This window comes from Pongo pygmaeus, chromosome 6, assembly GCF_028885625.2.
Source record: "Pongo pygmaeus isolate AG05252 chromosome 6, NHGRI_mPonPyg2-v2.0_pri, whole genome shotgun sequence".
Lineage (NCBI taxonomy): Eukaryota > Metazoa > Chordata > Mammalia > Primates > Hominidae > Pongo > Pongo pygmaeus.
In genome coordinates this window covers 154,127,715-154,146,292 of record NC_072379.2, presented here as the reverse complement: position 1 = coordinate 154,146,292, position 18,578 = coordinate 154,127,715, and the positions used below count along the sequence as shown (strand labels likewise).

Here is an 18,578-nt window from a genome sequence, read left to right as displayed (position 1 = left end):
CATGGCTGGTGCCCACCAGGCAGGCAGGTGCCCCACACGTGCATGCAGGTGCCCCACACGTGCATGCTTCTTAGGGGGTGTTCACACAGCACCAAATGCTGCTGGGCTCTGCGGGGTGGCATGTGGTGGGGTGAATTTTCCCCACTTGTTTTCTGGATTTTTAAAAATACTTTTAAATATGGAGATGAAACAGTTGTCTTATTATTTTGTTTAAAAGACATTTTTCTGCTTAGAGTGCCACTCAGGTGTTTCTGAAGTGTTGAATCTCCTTATAGAGATGTCTCATACATAAGGTGATTTTAAAGATGGGTGTGCCCAAGCTCTTGATTTTGACTTATTTCAATTCTAAACTCCATTATTTATTACTAAATCCAAAATCTGTTACCCTTGCAGGTCATATAACCTTTGCAGTTTGGAGTCTGTTTAAGTGAAAGATACATGTTAGAATATGAATATGTTTGAGATTTTGGTATAGTTCTGATATGTGTTAAATTCCTGGAATTTTATTTAAATTTTAAATGCTTTTAATAGGGTTAAAAGTTGTATGGATTGAGTTAAGTAAAATCTATTTTCACTGATTTCTATGACTGTAAGAAGTTGGTTTCAAATTTTTGTTGCTTGAGCATGTTGAACAAAATTCATTGTATAACATGTATCTTTTATTGTATTCAGTGCCCTATAGGATATTAAAAAAATAACTTACTCTGCTTGGTGGGCATCTGCTGGTCACCGTCCTTCTCCTACTCCTCAGTGTACACAGAACTCTCAGCTTATTCCCTGTCATTGTGAAGCAGAAAGAGCTAGAAGACAAATAGTCTGGTTTGAATTCTTTTTTTCTAGCTTGAAATATTTTTGTGTCCCACATGAAGAACTCAGTCATCTTTGAGGAAGCATCATTTCCCAGCTCTAATGATGAGTTCTTAGTTGGGAGGAACATCACCATTTAAACAGCCTCGGTGGTGTCTTAGTTGGCCTCCTTTTCCATAGCATGCCAGTGCACATAGCAAGTTGACGGTGGAGCGAAAGGCTTTTGGATTCACAGCTTAGGTCATGCTGCTTTCATCTGGAAGGTGATTCACTGAGAACCTTTCTTTACTAGACTCTGGGCTGTAAGACAAGAGGAAATGGGAAGTGGCAGCTGTGGCGAGAAGGTTTGAGGTGAGGCTGAGCCTGATTCCCAGATGCCTTCACCACCTGTCATTCCTCAGTGCATTCCTGGGCCAGGAGAGGGTCTGCGGAGCTGATGCGGGCGATGGGCAGTGGAGAGGTGCCGCAGCACGGTGCAGGGAGCACCAAGGCTTAGCCACCAGGTGTGCACAGGACTCACATGCCCTGCTCTGGCAAACACATCAGCCGTCTGAGTCTTTGTCACTTTAATTCGTTGGTTTACTCCATTTTACTAATGTAGTTTCAAATTTTGGTGGTCTCAATATATGAATTTACTTTATGATATTGGTGTTACAAAATAAATACAAAAGAAAACGCAGTATTGTTTTTGAAGTTTCCAATCATTTGCTGTGTCTACTTGGTTGAATATTGTTAGTAAATAGGATATGCTATTATTCTCTTGACTAAGAAACTATCATTCGTCTGTTTCAGGAACTATTGATAATGTTTCACCTAACTTTTGTTTTGTAGATCTTACAGACTCTTTCAGCACCTACGAAAAATTTAGAGCAGCAGGTGAATCACAGCCAGCAGGGACATACAAATGCCAATGCAGTGCTGTTTAGCCAAGTGAAAGTGACTCCAGAGACACACATGCTACAGCAGCAGCAGCAGGCCCAGCAGCAGCAGCAGCAGCACCCGGTTTTACACCTTCAGCCCCAGCAGATAATGCAGCTCCAGCAGCAGCAGCAGCAGCAGCAGATTTCTCAGCAACCTTACCCCCAGCAGCCGCCGCATCCATTTTCACAGCAGCAGCAGCAGCAGCAGCAGCAAGCCCATCCGCATCAGTTTTCACAGCAGCAGCTACAGTTTCCACAGCAACAGTTGCATCCTCCACAGCAGCTGCATCGCCCTCAGCAGCAGCTCCAGCCCTTTCAGCAGCAGCATGCCCTGCAGCAGCAGTTCCATCAGCTGCAGCAGCACCAGCTCCAGCAGCAGCAGCTCGCCCAGCTCCAGCAGCAGCACAGCCTGCTCCAGCAGCAGCAGCAGCAACAGCAGATTCAGCAGCAGCAGCTCCAGCAGCAGCAGCTCCAGCGCATGCACCAGCAGCAGCAGCAGCAGATGCAAAGTCAGACGGCGCCACACTTGAGTCAGACGTCACAGGCGCTGCAGCATCAGGTTCCACCTCAGCAGCAGCAGCAACAGCAGCCACCACCACCGCCTCAGCAGCATCAGCTTTTTGGACATGATCCAGCAGTGGAGAGTTAGTAATGGAGATTTTTTTCCTCTCTCCTAAAAGTCTTGTACCCACATAAATGCTTTGAGGGTGTTTGAGTGTGGGGTAAGGATTCATATCAAAACAATTACTACAAAATGGAGAGTGTGAGTCTCATACCTAACAAAGAATATGGTTACCATGGGATGATTATGCTTTCTTTTGTACTTTGGGACATCATATCCTGAAGTGAATATTGGTGTCCCGTAGAACATCTAGGCTACCACAGGGACTCATTCAGGGTATTTAATGGCCAGGCATAAGTTACGTTGGTTTTAGTTTTTAATGATCATTTGATGTAGACATTTAAATAGTATCTTTGTAGCAATATTCCCCATGCACTCTGATTACTGGCAGACACGTCATGGTCAAGACTGGTAAACATAACAGATTCACATTGCAAGGCGCCACTTTTTAACGTTTGTGCAAGCGTATTCATAGGGTTTTAATTTTCTTTTTCTTATGTAATTTTACTCTAGTTCCAGAAGAAAGCTTCTTATTGGGATGTGTGTTTGCAATTGCGGATTATCCAGAGCAGATGTCTGATAAGCAACTGCTGGCCACCTGGAAAAGGGTGAGATTGTGCCTGGAGGAAGGATGACTGTGTCTGAAGATGCTTCTTTCTTATGTAGATGTAACTATGTTCACTTAGCTGCATTCACTGAGCTGCACCTACATGTGTTCTGAATGTGTGACGGGCATTTTGATTAACATTCTCTGTGACCTGAGGCACAGCACTTTTCTGGGCATCAGTTTTCTCAGCTGTTAGATGAAGATGGTGGACTTTTTATATTTTTCAGCTTGGAAATTCCAAGGGGCACTAATTATATGCGTATAATTGGGGCGATGGAAATAAGTTCAGGGTTTTGGTGTCCTGGGAGAGGGACCATTAATTTGTATGCATCTCAGTCATTTCTCTTTCTCCAAAGGTAACTGTTAGAAAATCCTGGAATCTCTAGAACCTCAAATTCTTCCAGCCCAATTGTAAAACTGGAGTTAATTTAATTATTTCTTATCTTGCATGGTGGCCTTTAAAGAAAAGAAATACTTTTTCTTGCATTCCCCAAAACAAAACTGAGTCAAAAAAAAATTTTTTTTATAAAAACTGAGTTTAAATATGCCTCTAACATATCTTGAATGTGCTTCACTATAAACATCCCTAGTGCTTAAACCCCTGCTATGTGCCAAGCATGCTGCAAGACCTAGGGAATATGTGCGAAATCACAGAGACGGAGAAAATGGAAGAGCAGTGCGAGAGGCAGCCACACGGCTAAGCAGAGGCGGGGTGGCAGATGCAGGCTGTTGTGGGAGCCTGAGAAAGGACCTTCACCCATCATGTTGTGGGGTGATGTGTTAAGAAAAGTCTGCTGGGAGAGGTGATTCCTGAACTGCTTATAGGATGAGTAGGAGTGAGAATTAGGGGGGAGGATTTTCCAAATGGTGCAGCACAGCCAAAGGCATGTGATTGGTGAAACTGACAGGAGGGTGCAAAGGACGGTGCCTCAGTGGGATCCACGAGGCAGGGGTGGGGGCAGGAGCCAGGGCTGGCATGTCTTCCAAGACCTTGTTGATGTGCCATGTGGTGGAGTTCAGATGCAGGTGAAGTGATCAGCTGTGCATTTTAAATAGTAAAGGGTTGAATCTGAGGGTGACCAGGGAGATGACTGTGTGGTTGGCTGAGGAAGGAGGCGGGTGGCATGTGCCAGGGTGAAGAAGGAAGGGAGCAGTTCTGAGAAGGACAGCAGCAGAGATTTTTTAAAAGTCGGAAGTGTTCGAAGGCAGCACTGAGAAACCGTCTTGAGAAGTTCAACAAAACTCAAAGATACAAAAGTTAGTGGAGAAAAGTTTGGGGTTTTTGTCTTGTTTTCAAGTTAAAAGATTTATCCAAGAGGTCTAACATTAAATGGGATCTTGGGAACAGAGAAAATGAAGGCAAGAACGTTATGAAAGAAAATAGTTTTGCAACTAAAGGCCGTGTGCCCTCAGGTTGAAAAGAAATGTAAGGAGAGCCATGATAAGGCAACTGGGAACATTCACAATGCTGGTAGAGAAAACCGTTTTCTCTCAAAGACAAGCTCACTGGAGGGGAAACGTGGAGAGATCAGGAGTCTGGGCGATTTTGGGAGCCTCCAGTGCAGTGTGCGGGGGCCAGCAATGGAGCAGCTTCTTCCATTTTTGAGGGAAAATAATTTCCAACCTAAAATAACCTATAGAGCCTGTCAGTCATAAGACTATGGAAGGAGGATATTTGTAGACTAATAGTAAAAAATGTACCTCCCTTATATTCTTCCTTAGGAAGCCACTGTGCCAGCAGAGAGTGAGACATGGTAGCCAGGAAATGAGGCATTTGACTCAGAGATTGAAAGAGAGTTCCTAGGATGGAGGTAAAGGGAAACGCCAATAGATGAGAAAGTAGGTGTAGAGAGAACTAGACCTGAGACCGGAAGAGAGACTTCCAGGAGGAGCAAGCAAGCAAAAAACACTGGTAGATTGAGGAGAGACATGTACAGCTGACCCTGAACAGTGTGGGGCCTAGGGGTGCAGACCCCCATGCAATCAGAGATCTATACATCACTTTTGACTCCCCAAAACCCAAATTACTAATAGCCTGGTGTTAACCAGAAGCCTTACTGATAAACAGTCAATTAACGCATATTTTGTATATGTATTACCATATTCTTACAATAAAGTAAGCTAAAGAAAAGAAAATGTTATTAAGAAAATCATAAGGAAGAGAAAATATATGTACTATTCATTAAGGGGAAGTATATCATCACAAAGGTCTTCATCCTCGTCGTCTTCATGATGAGTGGGCCTAGTAGGAGGCGGGACAGGAGGGGCTGGTCTTACTCCCTCAGGGGTGGCAGAGGTGGAAGAAAATCCAGCTATCAGTGGACCCACACAGTTCACACCTGTGTTGCTTAAGGATAGGTGATACTACATTTGTTTTCTCTTGCTGTGTAACAGATTATCTCAAAACCCAGTGGCTTAAAACAATAAACATTACCTCTCAGTTTGGTCGTGGGTCAGAAATCCTGCAACAGTTTGGCAGGGCGGTTGTGGCTCAGCTATCTCCTGAGGTTGCAGTCAGGATGCCAGCGGAGGCTGCAGGAGCCCCTTCCAGGATGGTTCTGTCACATGGCTGTGGGCTGGAGGCCTCAGCTCCTCACCACAGAGGCTCTCCAGAGGGCTGGTTGTGTGTCTTCACAGCATGGCAGCTGGCTCCCTTCCCCAGGGGGTGTGACCCAAGATAGAGAGAGGGAAAACACGCAGCGTTATGGTGTCTTTTGTGACTGAGTTATGGGAGACTCCCACTGTCAATTCCACCATATTAAGTGACTAAGGCTAAACCATATTTAAGGCTAGGGGAGTAAAGCTCCAACTCTTAGAGGGAGGAGTATACAGTAATTTGCAGACATATTATATAGAACCACCGTATGTACATTTTTCATAGAGTTTGAGAATGAAATAGTAAAAGGTATATAGAAAACTAAGAAAAGGGCAAATTCTGGGGGGCTGGGATGAGGAAGTGATTAGCACCAGGGAAGACCAAAGTTTATACCAGAAAGGAACTCTAATCTTAGGCTGCCATATTAAGCCATGTGGCTGGGCTACATTGTGTTAAGTCACTGATGACTGATCTAAACAAGAGTCTGGATATAACCAAATCAGGAAGGCTTGAAGAATATGTGTGTTATTTAGGGGAAGGGTGTCCACAGTAGGAGGTCAGTAGATGGTTATGTAAAACCAGAGAAAAGGAACTAATATAAAGTGTTAGTTAGAATATATTAATAATTGTCAGCGGAAACAGCTTAAAGTGCTCGATGTGCTTCAGGGGAGTGAAAAGCAGGGATGGGTGAGGAACCTGTGGTTTTGTCCTGTGCCTCATTAAACTATATTTATGCTTAGCCATAGGAAAAATAAAACATTCACATCTTAAAAGTAGTAAGTGAAAGAATCGGTTTTTTTAGGGGGCAGGTCTTTTTAAAGTTTATATTTCACCTAATAGGCCGTCAAATTCTCCTTTTTCCATGTACAGTATTTTGAGTTCTGAAGAATGTCCAGGGTTGTGCAGCCGTCACAGCCCGGACACAGAGCAATTCCTTCCCCCAGAAAACCAGATCTGTTTTGAGAAGAAACTGTTGGGATTTACTAATTTCATTCTGATTTGCTTTTTATTTCCCTTTTTAAGGGAGGTGGATCTGCCCACCATAGACCTTTGGCAGTATCTGAAGATCTTTAGTAGTTGCAGCTAGGGGGCTGCTGCTGGCGTAGGGTGGGTAGAAGTTGGGGACACTGCCAAACATCCTCCTCTGTACAGGACAGCCCCCACTTCCCAGAACTCCCTGGTCCAGAGTGGCAGTTATACTGAGCTTGAGAAACCCTGGAGTGCATTCTATTGTTCTTCTCTTGTTTCCTGGGAATTCAGATTAAATTTAGAATATTGGAGTTCATTTTCATTGTATGGTGCTGGGTAGAAAAGTCTGTAAATAGAACTGTTACATGTCCTTGATACTTTGGGGAAATACATGATAAAAATATATGATAGAGTCTTTTAATAGCTGCCTTATTTGAAATTGGAATTCTCCTCTATTCTGAGTGATTGATGACTGCATTGGTTGGGTCTTTGTGTGTAGATAATCCAGGCACACGGTGGCACTGTTGACCCCACATTCACGAGTAGATGCACGCACCTTCTCTGTGAGAGTCAAGTCAGCAGCGTGTATGCACAGGTAAGGAAAATAACCTTAGCTGCGACCAGGAGCAAGGTCTGGCATTTTTTATATGCAATCTTAAATGCTAGTGATGGATTATTATTTTTGGAAAGAACTTTTTTCTACCTCTAAAGATAGGAAAATTGCTTCTTCCTGTGATCGAATCTTTGGTGGGATTGATACCTTTTGTGGGCGCCATTGTCTTTGAGCGATGGAGAAAGAAAGGGATGTTCCCAGGTGGTGTTAAAGAAAGGGCGGACAGGAGGCCGAGGTGGGCGGATCACGAGGTCAGGAATTTGAGACCAGCCTGACCAACCTGGTGAAATCCCGTCTCTACTAAAAATACAAAAATTAGCCAGGTGTGATGGTGCGCACCTTTAATCCCAGCTACTCAGGAGGCTGAGGCAGGAGAATTGCTTGAACCCGGGAGGTGGAGGTTGCAGTGAGCCAAGATTCCACCACTGCACTCCAGCCTGAGTGACACAGCGAGACTCTATCTCAAAAAAAAAAAATTAAAAAAAAGAAAGAAAGGGCGGACACTCCGTGCAGTCACCATTCCAGCTGCTCTCTGTGCACGGTGAAGGGACGCAGGATTCCATACTGGTGTGTGACTCGCACACAAGCGTGCAAAGACCAGGTCCCTTACAGAGCTTTTCTAAAACTACTGGGGTGCAGGCTTTCTCCTCAATATTACCTTCCTGTGCTGTCTGAAGTTTCATTTCTTTTCAAAAAATAATGCTTATTGTAGACAGATTATATATATATGTGACAAATGACTTCCAAGACACCCCTCTTAAAGAGGATAGCCATTCACAGGATCTGATTTTCCTGTAAAAATATGGAAATACTTCTGAGACTTTTTTTTGTTTTCCTGTGGTTCATCTTAGGTGGATGGTTCTTTATATTTTTTCTTATTTGGGGCCCTCTGTGTTCTTATGGGGCACTTTTAACTTTGGTGGTCATACATGTTATTTCAGTCATCACTGAAGTTATTTTTAAGGTTGTTGTAGAATTTGTTGCTTTTGTAGACTCTTGTTTGCAGATGGATAGTAAGATTTTTAGGTTGTATTTCAAGTAACCAGCTACACGGTTTTAATTCGTTACTTTAATCAAGTGCTAGATGTCATGAAATTCTTTTATGGGGCTTCCAATGAAAAGGGCATTGTAGTTATACAACCTTAGAATTTTCTTTAATCCTGCAGCAGAAAAACAAAAACAACAAACCTATAATTTTATGTTTGATAGGCAATAAGAGAAAGAAAGAGATGTGTCACTGCACACTGGTTAAACACAGTCTTAAAGAAGAAGAAAATGGTACCGCCGCACCGAGCCCTTCACTTCCCAGTGGCCTTCCCACCAGGAGGAAAGCCGTGTTCACAGCATGTAAGACAGAGCCCTCGCGTTCCGTGTGATAAATCATCCTTCGACTTTGGCGAAGAATCACTTGCTAGCACTTACCTGAGGCTCCCGCATTGGCTTCTGAGTCAGAGCATCTCTGTGTACTTTCGCCCAATTCATAAGTGCCTGCTCATAAGAAATAGCTTGTTTTCTTTTAGTTCCTTGTAACAGTCACAACTTTCTGCACATAGTAGATATTTAATGGATTCTCCAATCTTTGACACTATTTAAAATCCAAAAATAGATGTCTTGCACCAAAGGTGGCCCCTATTGGGTTAACTAATCAGTAGTTGTGCGTCCTCCCACTCAGATGATCTCAGCATTGGGATCAGTGAGGAGAAGGAGGAGCTGGCTCGTGGTTACATGCTTTATAACGTAACTGTTGGGATTGTCTGAGCAGTGTTGCAGTAACATAAACAAGGCATCTCATGTTCATTCTTTTTCTTCCTCCCCGTGAGGGCTATGTGTGTAACCTTTTGACCATTAATACAATTCTGGTCTTGAAAGTTTTGGGAATGATATTACCAAATGTGTTCCATAATGCCAAAGAAATAGTGAAAAAATATGTATCAACTAAGAAGTAGAAGAAATAGTACTTGGTTTTGGTTTTTTGCTTATTTTGTGTTTACCTTATTTTCTCTTTTTTTCTTAGATTATTTCTGTGACTGGATTTGTTGATAGTGACAGAGATGACCTAAAATTAATGGCTTATTTGGCAGGTGCCAAATATACGGGTTATCTATGCCGCAGCAACACAGTCCTCATCTGTAAAGAGTAAGCAAATTTTTGAAACTGTTTTTAATCATAAATTTACACACAATATAGTGGCTATTTCAATAATTGTGCCTTTTTTAGTATTTTTTAGTTTTGTGGTAGAAATTTGTGGAAATCAAAGTCTGTTAAACAAAGTATGACAATGATATAGTAATGTTAGTAGAAATACCTAGAAAACATTTGAATTAATGAAATTAGATGAACTAATGAAATTTGAATTAACAAAACAGGAATAGGGTGGAAGTAAGACTCCTTGGTGGTTTTGTAATTCTGTGTGAGCCTTGAGGTGTATATTTCATTACCATTCAGGGTCACCCTCAACTTTGCTAGGATATGCCTCCCACTTCTATTATGAGAAATTTTTTATTGCCTTTTGTTGGAAATAAATGTACATTTGGACAGTTGACATCTCTAACATTTAATAAATATGTTTTCTCCTCAAAAAATAAAAAGACCAACTGGTTTAAAGTATGAAAAAGCCAAAGAGTGGAGGATACCCTGTGTCAACGCCCAGTGGCTTGGCGACATTCTTCTGGGAAACTTTGAGGCACTGAGGCAGATTCAGTATAGTCGCTACACGGCGTTCAGTCTGCAGGATCCATTTGCCCCTACCCAGCATTTAGTTTTAAATCTTTTAGGTAAGTGAAATTCTACATGCTGCAAATCTTACTTAAATAAAATCATTAGCATTACTTCTACCATCTTTTTATTCATACTAATTACCAGGTCTGGCTTGAGCTTTCTAATTAGTTTTTGACTCATTTCCAATTTCCTTTCTATACTCTTTCTTCTTTCTCCCCACTCTGCCCAGGATTTTTGTTTGTTGGTTTGTTTGTTTGTTTTTGTTTTGTTTTGTTTTGTTTTTTTGAGACAGGGTCTCGCTTTGTCATCCAGGTTGGAGTGCAGTGGTGTGATCATGGCTCACTGCAGCTCCATCTCCTGGGTTTGGGTGATTTCCCCACCTCACCCTCCCAAGTAGCTGGGACTACAGGCGTGTGCCATGGTTTAGTATTTTTGTTTGCTTTTGATGAACTCTTAGAGATGGAAGGAGCACTTGAAAGCTTTTTGATAGTCTTGCCTCTCAGGCCAGTTAATCTTTTGTCCAAATTGCTCCCTACCCTACAGCACATTCCCTGCTTTCCTAGAATTGATGTCTGTCCTCTTTGTCACTGTTGAGCTTTGACTGACTTGCTGTTACATCTTGGATGCCATCATGGCTCCTGTGATAGGCAAGAAGGTGTGTGCCTGCTAGAAGCCAGACTGTGTGAAACCCAGACTTGGACACAGGCCTAGAAATGTGTACCCAGACAACCCACGGTGGGAGAGTGAATGCCATGGGTTTAGACACAACGTTTGCTTTGTTGTTTGCTGCCGATGGTCTTAGTGCTACTTCATCCAGACAGCATGTGAAACGAAAGCAGCAGCATGCCCTCACCTTGCCTGGAAAGCTTTCTTTAAAACTTCATTATAGTACTTACATTTATCCTTATTAAGTGTTGTCAGCTAAACCACCTGTCTGTTGAGGATTATCAGGGAAGACTTTTACAAAAAGACCTTTTTATTTAAACAACGTATCTATCATAAAAAATAATGTGTTTCTCTCTTTAGATGCTTGGAGAGTTCCCTTAAAAGTGTCTGCAGAGTTGTTGATGGTATGTCAAATTAATAACCTTACTTTGGCTATTACTGTATTATTAAAATTCAGTAGGGATGTATTTGTCTTCATAAATTAAAAATTATTTTAGTAATTTGTCAACATGATAACGAATTATCTATTCCAGTAAATCCTAGGACTGATTTTTCTCTTAATTGTTAGTATATGATTGTCATTATTTTTATATATACATGTGAGGGGCTTATTTGCTTCAGAGAGCCATGTGATTGCTTTTAGAGAACAGTAAAATCAAAGATGATGTCTTGTTTTTCGTAGGGTTAGAAAGGCAAGAACTTTAAGAACCACTGGACGCAATGGATGTGTAACCTACTTGGGGCTACAGATCAGAACTTAAGGAGTCCCGGGTCTCTTGATGAGGGGAAATGTTTTCGTAGTGTCCTGAGTTGGGAGTCACATCACAGTGCTTGAGGTCTCTGCTTTTCAGGATAGGCCATTCTTGAAGTGTGAGGGCCACTGGTTGTTAGTTACAAGACAAAGAGGTGCTTTCTGCATTCTCATCTGTCAGGTATGATGAGTGGAAGATCAGTTGTTTTTTCTTTTTTCCCCACATTCACATTTACTAAGTTACAGACAGGACCACTTCAATAATTTTTCACTTTAGACTTTGTCTACTGTGACTTCTCACTGTTTGACTGAACATCAGCACTTTGAGAACAGCAGTTTTTTTTACTGTTGGCCAATAGTAGTGTAATTTAAAGGCTTTGGTTTATGTTCATGTTGTTATATACTAACCTTTGTTTTGAAAAACAGATTTCCATGTCATGTGCCCACCAAGTTTTCACCACATTTCTATTGTATACAGAGGTAATTTAGGGATTGTGCCACTTGAACAACTAGCTGAGGAGAATAGTCTCATGAGGATTAGCAGCTAACACCCAAGCCTGTGTTTCTGGGTATTCATCTACTGACTTACTCATTTTCCAGATCTCATCTGGAAGCTGCTGATAATCATCCCACGTCTCTGAGGAAGCCCCTCCAAGCCACAGTCTTGTTTTCTTCTTGCTAGTGATAATGTGATCATAGATGTATTTTTTTCCTAGCTTAAACTAGTAGTTATGATTTTAATTTTAAAGACATGACCAGTTTTGACACATCAGCAAAAGCAAATATTCTCCCAGTTCATTTAGCTGAAAGGAATTTTATGGTGGCTTTTAAGCTCACACTGGGAAAGTGGTCATCAGAGTTTTCCTCCCAAACTACATGGCTTATATTATAAAGTTGTCAGGGGCCCCAAATGTCAGCTTCTCTTGTGGCTTTGTATCAGTAATTAAAAGCTAAAAATCTTAGAGACAAAGAGGCCCAGTTTATCCTTTTTGCCTATCCCACCATTTATTTCTATTCTTGGTACCAATGAATGACAATTTGGAGACTTAAATGCGATCTTTGGAAATAGAGTTGAGAAATTGTTTTCTTATAAAGGCTATAATAAGAAGGTAATAAACTTTCCTGCAAATTATTATAAAGTTTGATTCTCTATGTATAACAGGGCTAATAGATTTTGAATGCTTTCTGTAGATATATTTATTTTGGTTGTCTAGATATGGCAGCAATATTTAGAAAAAATAAGTTGTAGTTAAAGTAAATTAATAAGATTGAGAGCAATTCCTTCAAGTAATAAAACATCTGGGAAAGACATGGTTGGCCCACACAAGTCAAAGAACCTCTGAGTTGAAACTATGAAGGAGGAGTCAACAAGGAATAGGGTAGAATGGAGATGCTGACTGTGGTAGGGATCCCACAAGGGAATCCCATCTCCTTCCTGCTCTCTTTGTGCTTGGCATGGCTTCTGCTCCAGGGTCAGGGACTGGAGCTGGTCCTAGTGGATGTGACCATGTTGCTGAGGCGGAGTGTAGGTTTTGGTTCCTTGTTTGGCTGTTGGTAGCAGGTGTTGATCTGATTGTCATGTAACATCTTTTGTGAAATCTCATAGGTGAAATTTCTCTTTTAGGAATAGTCTTTTAGGGTGGAGGTATAATTTCAATCATGTTTTCCACATTCTAAATTGGGACACAGGACAAAATATTTGAAATAAAAACCATTTTGAGAAGTTCAAGGTTGAGGGCTGCATGTATATAACATGGAGGAAAAAAAGCAACAAAGATACTTTAAAGTACTGAAAGGATTTTGTGAATAAAGAGGGAAAGAGAAAAACAAAAAAACGATACAGAGTTTCTCTCCGGAATATTAGCTGCTTCTCCCGGCTTGCATTGTCCTAGTGATCTTTTGAGGTGAAGACTAGTTCTGATGTGGTGGAGAAGAACATGATTCTTGTATATGTTTAAGTAGTTTGATTATTTGACACATAGATCTTTTGGAAGCTACTGTATTACTTAGTAGATGATTGAATTAAAGTCGACAATATTTTAATTGCAGAGTGTAAGACTACCTCCCAAACTGAAACAGAATGAAGTAGCTAATGTCCAGCCTTCTTCCAAAAGAGCCAGGTATGAGTAATAACCTTAAATTTTTTATTGCTGGCTTTCACAGGTCTGCTTTGGAAAATCGGTGGCAATTGAGGAAAGTTTCTAAAATGTTTTGCAGTAAATAGGATTTGGAAGAGTTTGCTTTTTGCTTTACAACTTTATTGGGATATATTTCATTTTAATGACATAGGCCAGTATATTTTTTATTTTAAAAAAATTCAGTCTTTTTCTTAAGCGGCATATTATAAGAAGCCCCTTTCCAACGTGTAAAACAGAAGTTGCAGTGATGGAAGTGGGGTGGGAGGTCTAGAACCCAGCTCAGAGATACACCGCGGAGCCCCAGGCCTCCTGGGCACGGCTGAAGAACCTGCTGTACGTGCTGAGAGAGCATGTAGGCTGCCGAGAGAGCATGTAGGTGCCGAGAGAGCACGTAGGTGCCGAGAGCATGTAGGCTGCCGAGAGGGCATGTAGGTGCCGAAGGAGCATGTAGGCTGTGGTGTCATCTTGGGTATGCTCCTTGGATCTGCCAGTTCTTGATGAGGACAAAGCAATGTTGGCCACAGTGGGAAGGAGGATCCAGACCCAAAGCCTTTGGAAGGACATGTGCAGTGCACATGGCATGTTGGGTTTTGGCTTGGAGTATGCAGATTGAGATGCGTATCATTTTAGTGTCATGTCGGCCAGCAGGAGTCAATAATGAAGTCCTTCCAATCATTTAATTAGAAAGGCATAGCAAATGCAGGAGCAAACCAACAGAGCTTTTATTTTCTTCCTTGATTCTAGAAAACTCTTCTTTCCAGACTGTACGTGGTGAAATATAACTGCTTGAATTGTTTTTTGCAGTTACCAGGTTCCTCATCTTTTCTCTCCCTGCTCCTCCTCTTTCCCTCCTTCCATTCCCCACTTCCAGAACACAAACTGAACTGTTGACTTTTGTAATAAAATCCTAATTATGTGATTTTTTTTGAGGCTGTCATCAAATTACCACAAATACATTTTAAAATAAATTTTTATTGGAGTGTCTCAGAAAATAATAAGCTGAAAAAAAGACCTAAAAAATTCGTGTAAAAAACAAAAAGCTTTAATTTAAAACGTGTGCTTGAGCAGAGCCACGTTTTTATAATTTGTGGTTGAAGAGGGCTAGAATGTAAAAGACACTGGAAGCTCTAGCGACACTCGTCTTGGCTGACTTGTATTGATGGTGAACGTGCAAACAAGGAATGGCCTCAGTCACACAAGGTTATCTTAAAAACTTGATAGAAAAATTGAAGTGATAAAGCTAGCAAAATCAGTGACGTTTAGAAGCAACTTTGATATTTGCTTTCTTCTGAAAGCCAATTAAAAAAATTAATCAGGAGGGGATTGATGAAGAAAGTATTGATCTTAACCAAAAGTGAATTGGATGCCTCCCTTGGAGGCTTCAAAGGCGGTCTTCTTTGGAAGGTGACTTTATGGAAATGGTGGAAAGAAAGGAAGGACAGATAGCTCATTGTGTTTTTCCTTTAAGAATAAAAACCATATGCAGTTAAAGCTTGTTAAACTATTGAAATCCCTTGTTTTCTAAAGAAAATTTTCATTGTAAGTAAATATGAAATCACTACTATTTTATGTGTATTTCTTCCACAGAATTGAAGACGTACCACCTCCCACTAAAAAGCTAACTCCAGAATTGACCCCCTTTGTGCTTTTCACTGGATTTGAGCCTCTCCAGGTTCAACAGTATATTAAGGTGAAATTTCATCTACTTTGTACAAGGATTTTTAGCAGTGTCCTTTTTTGTATATATTTACTTCAGATCAGCAGTTTTATTAACTTACATAGTTTAGATAGTCAGGAATATCTTGTTATAACAGTCTTTATAGTGCATATTTATGAAGTATTTTTAGTAGTAGTTATAGTAATAACTAAATATTGAGTGGCTTCCTGCCCTGTTTTTCATACTTAGATACTTGCTTTCTTATTAGTGTAGGCCGGGAACCGTGTTAATAGTCACATGAACATTTGCAAGTCTCCTTCTGTGTCGTATTCATAAAGACATCCAGCATGAAGGAAAACTGTCTTTTCACGATCTCTGATTGAAACACAGTCTATCCAAGATTAGTTTTCTTGGGTAGAGTGAGGCCAAAAGGGAGTTTGTGTATTTGTTTAGATGATAAATGGGCACAGGTTTTAAGTATACTTTTTGAAATAACATCCTAAAGGATGATGGGATTTTGTTTTGTTTTGGTGAGGGAGAGGATGGTTAAGAGTATAAGTTGACCTGTATTATGGTGGATTCATACATTTTACTCCTGGTTTCCTTTTTAAGGAAAAGAAACAATTATAAATGCTGCTATTATACATTTAGAACAAATTAATTTCTCCACCTTTAATATGTGAGGATAGTTATTAGGAGGTCGCTTTTTTGTATGCTCAAGTCTTAGCCAGTTTTTATGCCATCATTTCAAAAAATGAAGATAGCAGGTAAATGTTCCTCATTAACACCAGTTTTGGCCTAGGAAGTCTTGGCTGTTTACTCTTCATTGTGAAGTGAGCTGCATCGTTCTCATGTCATTTAATTTATTCATGGAGATATGTTATTGATGTTTGATGGAGAATTCGTATTTTAATCTTGATTTGTGTGGAATTGAACTACAGAAATGTAAATGATAAATTCTCCTTTTTATTTTTCTCTTGTAGTTACAGGTTTTGTTTTACCTGTCACACTGTTTTGTGTGGCTGCGAATTACAGTCATAAACCTTGTCCTTAGAGAGATATTCCTGTGTTGCTCTGTGTCAGTGTGGCTCTGTGGACGCTGAACTTTTTCATTTCTGGCCTGTGTCTGTGACCTTTAGAAGCTCTACATTCTCGGTGGAGAGGTTGCGGAGTCCGCACAGAAGTGCACGCACCTCATTGCCAGCAAAGTGACTCGCACTGTGAAGTTCCTGACGGCGATTTCTGTCGTGCAGCACATAGTGACGCCAGAGTGGCTGGAAGAGTGCTTCAGGTGCCAGAAGTTCATTGGTAAGGAGCAGCACCAGTAACTTTGTTTTTAATGCCAGATCAACTTTTTTTTTTCTTGAATTAATCTCTTTTCATCCCAACCAATATTTAATTTTTTAACTATGTGATAGCTATTCATTTAAATTTATAAATTTATTTCATATCCCCAGTGATTTCTTTGATTGATGTCTTTGCATTTTACCCTAAGTATAAAAGTTTTGGTAAATTGGACAATATTAGGGGGAAAACAAGCTCTATATCCCTCTTTTTATTTTCTTGTTAGTATATTTTGTTTGGAAATCTGGCTGTAAAATGAGATTTTTCAAAGTGCGGGGAAGTATTTTTTTCTTTATTTGGAAAGAGAGCAGGTGTATGTGAATGTCCTACTCAAAGACACTTTGAATATCAGTTTATATAAGGAGGGAAAGACAGCTGTGTCCTCTTGCCTATCTTCCGTTGTTCAGAGCCCCCAAAGAGAAATTCTTTTACTAACAGGCATATTTAGAGATGGTATGTAAAGGACAGTTTTTTCTTAGATTGATGTACACCTAAATGTTTTTAGAACCTTGCTAGGTATAAAATAAGTATAAATTCTAAGCAATTTTTTTTCTTCATGGAGGCTGTATAGCCAGGGCAACTATGTGCCCTTACTGTCCTGCATAGGAGTGGTGTCACCCTGTGTCTGCAGGGTTAGTGTCATCTAGGTCAGGCACCTCTCAGCTTCCCCAGCTGTGTCCTCCATCCTCCCCTGGGCCCTGTCTGGGTTGAAAGGTTCAGAGACACATGCCCCATGACGAGCTTCGCTGAATTCTGTCATTTTTCTCATTTGGTCTTTCTTCCCCAACCACACTGGCACTAAAACTGAGCTCCCTGGCTACTCCATCATGTAGCAATGATATTGTTCACCAACCCCTGATTTAGAGCATCCACATGCTCATTTTTCTGTGCCAGTTGTTTGCCCTATATTGACGTGTTCTCACACTTTCTCACCTATGCCTCCCTCGCCCCCGACCCCTTAAAGCAGAAAGATACAGCTGCCAAAGGGAAGAGCAAGGCATGTGGCTGTGGAGCAAGCAAGGCCTGCAGGGGGCGCTACTAGGTCCCGTTACACTCTTGTGGCTAAACTCACCTTATTTATCACTTAACAGACACAAGTCGTCATTAAATCCATCTTTTAAATTTAAAATATTTTAGATTCATGTCACATTTTTGGCCACAGATTTTAAATATAATTCATGTTTATGTAAATAAATTAGAAGTGTATGTATCTTAAAGTTCATGTAGTCTAATTTTACAGATGAGAAGACCCAGAAAAATAAAGATACTTAAGACTGCTGTTTATAGCAAAGCTAGAACTATGATTCTGTATCTAAGGCAGTAAGACACAGGAAAGAATAAATCATTAATCTGAAGAAAAGACTAAATCCTCAACTATGATGTTCAGACAATTCTTGTCATACAGGTAGTTACGCTCTATAAAGTTGCACAGGCACTGAGTTAGTGAATGCTGTACTGTAGTCTCTGGGTAAACACGGGCTTAGGTTCCCGAGCGCCTCTGTTCACTACATTTTCATCAGCCAATCATATATAACCTTGTTTTATGTGTGTTTCTGTTTAAAGACACCTTATTCAATGTATATTGTTAATTCATTGACATTGAACTCATGATCCACAGCACTGTGACTCACGCCTGCATGAAGCTTCCCTAAGACACAGATTTTCTCCATAAGGCACATCACAGCCTTCTTGCACTTAGGGCTGCGGACATTTTAAACAGCAAAATCACCAACATAAAGCACACAAATTTGAAAACAATAGCACTAAATAGATCACAGAAAGGATGCTTATTCACCATTTCAGCTGGAACAGGAAGGCAAGGCATGGCCTTGTTCCTCCCGGCTAGGAACGTTCATGTGGGTGACTGATTCTTTTCCAGTCCACGTATGTCCACAAATGGCCACCGAAGTGCCACAGACACTGATTGTGGGTTCATAAATAAATTTCAGAGGGGAGGAAAATTAGCAAAGAATCTGTGAATTAGCAAAGAATCTGAATAATGAGGCTCGCATGTATTAAGTGGCATTTAGAAATTTTTTTAATTGAAATTTTGAAAATTTTTCGACTCTAAAACGGCATTAATGAAACATAAAACTTAACAATGAAGGCAGAAGAAAAACATGGTAGAAACAATTACTACAAACATTTTAGCTTCCAATTTCATATAATG

General features: G+C 40.6%; 1 protein-coding gene across 4 annotated transcripts in view; it reads left to right on the top strand.

Moving 5' to 3' along the window:
* Positions 1–18,578, top strand: part of PAXIP1 (PAX interacting protein 1) — a 59,313-nt gene that overhangs the window by 32,441 nt on the left and 8,294 nt on the right. For all 4 annotated transcript variants that reach the window (XM_054495170.1, XM_054495172.2, XM_054495171.2 and 1 more), the window contains 10 exons: positions 1,639–2,371; positions 2,863–2,957; positions 7,021–7,116; positions 8,344–8,481; positions 9,149–9,270; positions 9,724–9,908; positions 10,879–10,922; positions 13,319–13,389; positions 14,995–15,097; positions 16,204–16,372. In XM_054495170.1, coding sequence (XP_054351145.1) covers positions 1,639–2,371; positions 2,863–2,957; positions 7,021–7,116; positions 8,344–8,481; positions 9,149–9,270; positions 9,724–9,908; positions 10,879–10,922; positions 13,319–13,389; positions 14,995–15,097; positions 16,204–16,372 — 1,756 coding nt within the window. The remainder of the gene's footprint in view (positions 1–1,638; positions 2,372–2,862; positions 2,958–7,020; positions 7,117–8,343; positions 8,482–9,148; positions 9,271–9,723; positions 9,909–10,878; positions 10,923–13,318; positions 13,390–14,994; positions 15,098–16,203; positions 16,373–18,578) is intronic.